Raw genomic sequence first — 5,480 nt, 5'->3', positions numbered from 1 at the left:
AAATTAATATGGCAAGTGGATTTTACTAGAAGATGAAAAGAGCATCTTTGGAAAGACACGGAAGTTGGATGCCGTATTTCAATTTAATCACATTATTTTATTTATAAAATGTAAATAATAAACTTGTTGAGAATGACGATGCTAACCAGCCAATGTATCACTGCACGCTTAATTATACCTATCACCTCTTTTCTACTGCTCTTGGTTTTATTGATGGTAATTTCTTCTCCTCCCATTGAATACGAAAATCTCAAATACTTTTGATTTCATAACGCAAATTCTCGACATCACAGTTTGAAGGAGAAACCAAGAGAGTTGCAATTTTTCAATACCTTCTCTTCTGCTAGTTTTGCCTATTCCGGAAGGTATATACACAATTCCTGATAGTCTCTGCATTCAATTCCATGACATAGTTTCATACAATCATAGTAGTTCACGAAATCAAACTTAGACTCTTGTTGAGTTTCTGGAAATTTTGAATGATAAAGTTGCAAACTTTAATATCATTATAGCTTGTTCTCTTGTTTTCTCTTCCAATCTTAGTTCTGAAAATTTTGTCGGCCCATTAATAATTGAAATCAAACAATTAGAAATAATAAAAGATTTAGATTTGGGAAAAAGGGGAGAGGGACTTACCGTTGGGAGTAGCGGCGCTGCGACATTGACCGAAGAGATATCCGATTGTGGTTCCTTGTTGTTGCGAGGGAGTGAAGAAGAAGATAGGAGAGTTGGGATCGTTTCTGTCTTGGTGAATTGTAGAAGATGACAGAGAGAAAGGGAGAGGAAGAAGATGGGAACTCTGTTTCCAATATTTTGGTGGATTTTAGAGAGTGAGGAAGTTGCTGTATTATGATAAAATTTGAGAGAGAGACGTGTAGGTGGTTGGAGTAATTTAATAAATAGGAGAGAGAACAATTGATTCCTAGAGCTAGAGGGTAGAGACGTGTGATTGGGAGTATTTTTTTGTATTGAATTCTTTCTTTTCTTTCTCTTTCTGATATTGTTCATTATGTGATGGAAGGGCAGTACGTGTATTTTTTTTAAAAATTATGTTTTAGATTTACTCTTGTGTTGTTAAAATCAGTGAGGAGTTGGGATGATGCTAATGCATATACATGTTTTGTGAATGGAGTATGTACGTGTTCTGTGAGGGAGTATATATCTTGTGATGGAATAGATGCACACCATCTGTTTGTAAAAGTCCTAGGTGAATTCTCCATCCACTTGGATTAGGTGTATAGACGTGTACAGTGAGGGAGTATATTTTGGTTTGACTTATTCCTTAGGCTAAAATATATTAAAGTGGCTAGTTTTAAAATAAATGAGACTAAATAGAACTTATGATGGCATAAATAGTCAATTTCGTTCAATTAAAAATGGTTACTTTCTTTTTAAAAATGGCATAAAAGATGAATGTTTAGTTCTCTGCCCATTTTGTTGATGCCCATTTTGTTGATGTTGTTTAGTTTGATTATATGAAGTTTGTCGTAGTTCTCATGGAAGCAACGCCGTTGGGGGTGGCGCAGCCGTATAATATTATTAATTTGCAATTGAAGCGGCGGATTATCGACATGCACAGGCCTCGATCAGTAGCCAAACACCCTCACAATTTGGATGCATCAACCAAAACCTCCTACAACGATAATTGCTTCGATCGTCTCGCCATTAATTATCTCTCACAAAGCTTACAATCCGCATCAGGTTTTTATTTTTTCAAAATTGAAAATTGAAATCGGTAAATATGTAATTAAATATGTAATGCGAAGGGATGAGAAGCGGCAAGGAAGGTTACGAAGGACTGGTGGAAGCAGCAACAATGGCGTCGCGAAGATTCAATTCAATCCAACAGAAAGGAGTTGTTATTGATACGCTTAAAGCGGCACTCCCTGCTCCGCTTCTTCTTTTGGTATGTATATAATTTTAACTATAATATTCAGCTTTGCATAATCTTCTCATCACCATTGCATATACTACTATTATATTTTTTAAATTGCTTAAACAAATAAATTGTGGATTTGTGTTGAAATTCAAATCTCAATTATTGCAATTTTTCCACGGTAAAAAATATTTGATGGATTTGACGTCTTATGGTAAACAAGAATTTTTCCACTCTATTTTCTTTATTTATTTAATTACCACTTTAATTTGTGTGCATGCATATCGATATATATTTGATCAGTATATTCTATTTTAATAGTATTATAATTTATTTTCTATTTCATTGTTAGGTTAAGGAATGACCAATTATATAATAACTTTAATATTTTTCTTAATTGTCTCATAACTGAAATTTTCGAGATGCTACATGTCTGGATTTCTTGATGTAATACAAAAATTAAAGATGTGACTCTGACTAAGCATAGTAAGTTACTCATTTAAGTGGCCAGACTTTTTGTCCACATAGTAATTTTTATTTGTCGCATCATATATAATTTTTCCCAAATACGAGATTATGAAAACATGAGGAAATTGTCAAAGTATATATTTTTAAAATGGCACGATTGACTAGAATTTCACTAAATTTGATGTTTTTTTAGGGAATTTACCCTTTTCATTTTCAATACCCATTAATTAGCGTTGTACATAAGAAATAGTTAATTGAATAATAGTAATAAATACTTTACAGGAAATATATTGTAACTCAATGTACATTTTGATGTACATCTTTTGATTATTATGTGTAAATGTCCCTCGGAGATAACGAAAAACAATCAGCCCGTTCTCTTAAAATAATTTTGAATAGTAGATGCATCTTTTCCAAGAATATAAAATTTTCATTCCAATTCTCGAATTTATAATATTGAATCAACTTCAAACTCCATTTTCATGTATTTAAAATTAAAGATCTACTTGTTAGCAGATAAAAAAAACGGCGCCACCGTCCAAATTTTCAAGAGAGCTCTTTGCCGTCTTCACAACTATTTTTTTCGCATGGCTAATTGGTCCTTGCCAGGTATATTTTCAATTTGAGTTTTCTGTTAATTTATATTTTATCCATATAAGATATAAAATAAAAGAACTTTTTGTTGATTGTATGTATTTGTATTTGTATTTACTGTAATGCATCTTACATAATTCGTTTTAGATATTTTATGGGTGAATTTGTTTATAGGTGAAAGAATCAGAGTTTGAAGGTAGAAAAGAGAATAATGTTGTGTACGTGCCAAAATGCAGGTAATTTGGCACACAAATATTGATATACTATAATTTTATGTCTCGATTATTACAAGAACTTGAATCTAATATTATTAATTTAAAAATGGAGGTTTCTTGAGGAGACAAATTGTGTAGGAATGTGCACTAATCTTTGCAAGATGCCTTCTCAATTGTTCATTAAGGACTCCCTTGGAATGCCCATCACTATGGTCCCCAGTAAGCAATTCTCACTCTACCCACTTTTAATTACCATTTTATTTCATTTGAAACAAAAAAAAAAATGATTGACCGAATAGCATATTTAGATTTTAAATTTGAGCCAGTCTAGATTTGTTTAACTCTATTAAAGAAAAAAGCAAGCCATTAAGGTTTACCTTTAAAGGTTTGAGAGGGAGCGTTGATAAATGAAAAAAAAATATTCATAACATAATCTTGAGTGATGGTGTCTGACAAATGAAACAAAATAGTCTTAACAATTTTCACAGAATATAGAGATAAATGAACAGTTATAAAAGTTTTGAAACAATCCCATATATAGGATGGGACTTTATATATTGCTATAATAGTATTAATGGAGATACGATATTTGATAATGATGCATATATAATTGTCGAAAATATTTAGAAACAGTAGTTGCACTACAACTTGGTAACTTGGAATATTTAAGATGATGAAACTAAATGGAGGTCCCCATTTTACATGCATATATACTGACGACACGCACAAATGACACTCATTAATATGTGTGTGTGTGTACACTCTTTGAATGCTTCACTTGGTAATGAAATTAGTAGAAACATGTGACTTGCATATACATTAAATAAATACTAGTAGTACATTTTCCAGATTATAGTAGCTTAAATGGGAAGTGAGTGCGTGTTTATGGTCAAAACCGATAGTATATTGTATGCCTGAAAACTATGCATACATCAATACGTCATACATAAATTCATTAGAGTCCAGAGATTTAAGTAAATTATGTTATTTTTTTGGATATAAAATTTTAAGTTAATGTTGTTAAATCAGTTATGCAAAAGAGAAAATAAATTAAACAAGTGATAACTACTCTCTCCGTTCCATTGTAGTGTAGTCATTTTGTCATTTTTGTACTTTGATAGTAGTGGACTCATTTCCCTTTTTAGTAAAAGTTAACACATTTCTTCTCACTTACTTTACTCTCTTTTCATCTTTCTACCTTTTTCATTTCCTACTTTATTCTTCCTTTACTTAACTCACTTAACACATTTTCTAAAATCGCGTACCAAAAAGATTCGCCTTCACTACCGCGGAACGGATGAAGTAATAAATAAAAAAGAAAACAAAGAAAAGTGGAACGAATTGAGTAATAAATAAGTAAGAAAACAAAAAAAAAAGTAGAAAATTATTTGATTGTAGTGGGACAATAAAAAAAAGAAATACGACGCTACTAGAGGGAGTAAATAAACATGAATTATTGCCACAAAATATTAACTTGATTAATTGTGAAATGCTAAATTATTTGAAATGTCAGACTTTGAAGATATGAGCTGTGAAATGAAATTTGGTGTGGAGCCTCCTCCACAATCCTTGGATCCAGCGTTCACTCAGCCATGCTACAAGCAATGTGATTACACTCTTTATATAATCTTTTAGCTAAATTTTTCATTTTGGTTGATTAAATACGTATTCCTAATATACACATATTTGTGCAGGCAAGGCCATTAAAAGAAACCACAACTGCGGAAGCTAATGGGGAACGTGGCTGTTTCATATAAACTTCAAACCTAAAACAATGTTTATCACTCTTTTCTCTCACCTTTTGATCCTTATAACTCTGTAAACCTTTTTTTTTGCGTATCGATATTTGAAATTACTCTTCTACCTTTGTTGTTCTGATCATGTTTATTCGAACCACTTTCCATTTTCTTCTTTTCGCCACCTTTGTTTAATACTCCATCCGTCCCACTTAAGATGTCCATTCTTGAGTGACACGAGATTTTAGGAGTTATTAAGTGGAGTAAGTAAAGAAAAAAATAGTAGTTGAATGTTTTAATAAGGAAAGAAGAGAGAGATATTTATTTTCAAATATAGAAAGTGAACATCTTGGGACAAACTAAAAATGAAAGGTGAACATCTTGAGTGGGGTGGAGAGAGTATTTCCTAAAACCCGTGCTGAACTTGATAAAACTAATATAAGGCCAATTTGACCGGGCACGGGTTTTAAGAAATGTAGTAGAAAACGAGCGGACAAGGTTAGTGGAAGGTGGGTCTTATTTTTATAGCATTAGTTTTATAGTGAAATGTGAGTGAAATAAAGTTAGTGGAATATGGGGCTCATTACTAAA

General features: G+C 32.0%; 1 protein-coding gene across 9 annotated transcripts; it reads left to right on the top strand.

Annotated features, from left to right (window-relative positions):
* Positions 1-5,016, top strand: LOC121760306 (beta-carotene isomerase D27, chloroplastic-like). Of its 9 annotated transcripts, none has more exons than XM_042155968.1 (9): positions 2-216; positions 294-365; positions 1,492-1,701; positions 1,767-1,906; positions 2,861-2,953; positions 3,113-3,174; positions 3,266-3,372; positions 4,667-4,759; positions 4,848-5,016. In XM_042155968.1, the coding sequence occupies exons 3-9, from the start codon at positions 1,497-1,499 to the stop codon at positions 4,883-4,885; spliced, it is 738 nt and encodes a 245-aa protein (XP_042011902.1). In that variant the 5' UTR covers positions 2-216; positions 294-365; positions 1,492-1,496; the 3' UTR covers positions 4,886-5,016. The 9 variants fall into 9 exon arrangements, with proteins under 9 accessions (XP_042011908.1, XP_042011902.1, XP_042011905.1 ...); XM_042155971.1 differs by having other exon boundaries at positions 1,482-1,701; XM_042155977.1 differs by having other exon boundaries at positions 3-216; positions 1,580-1,701.
* Positions 5,017-5,480: the final 464 nt, after the last annotated feature.

The sequence above is a fragment of the Salvia splendens genome, chromosome 13, assembly GCF_004379255.2.
Source record: "Salvia splendens isolate huo1 chromosome 13, SspV2, whole genome shotgun sequence".
In the NCBI taxonomy this organism is placed as follows: Eukaryota; Viridiplantae; Streptophyta; class Magnoliopsida; order Lamiales; family Lamiaceae; genus Salvia; species Salvia splendens.
Note: the sequence above shows the minus strand (reverse complement) of the source record. Positions and strands in the feature narration are given on the sequence as shown.

Excerpts from the sequence above, each read along its gene's own strand:
- LOC121760306 (XM_042155968.1), top strand. The coding sequence starts at position 1,497 with ATGGAAGCAACGCCGTTGGGGGTGGCGCAGCCGTATAATATTATTAAT. Across the intron at positions 3,175-3,265 it reads GTGTACGTGCCAAAATGCAG|GTTTCTTGAGGAGACAAATT; the intron begins GTAATTTGGCAC and ends TTAAAAATGGAG. Across the intron at positions 3,373-4,666 it reads GCCCATCACTATGGTCCCCA|ACTTTGAAGATATGAGCTGT; the intron begins GTAAGCAATTCT and ends TTGAAATGTCAG.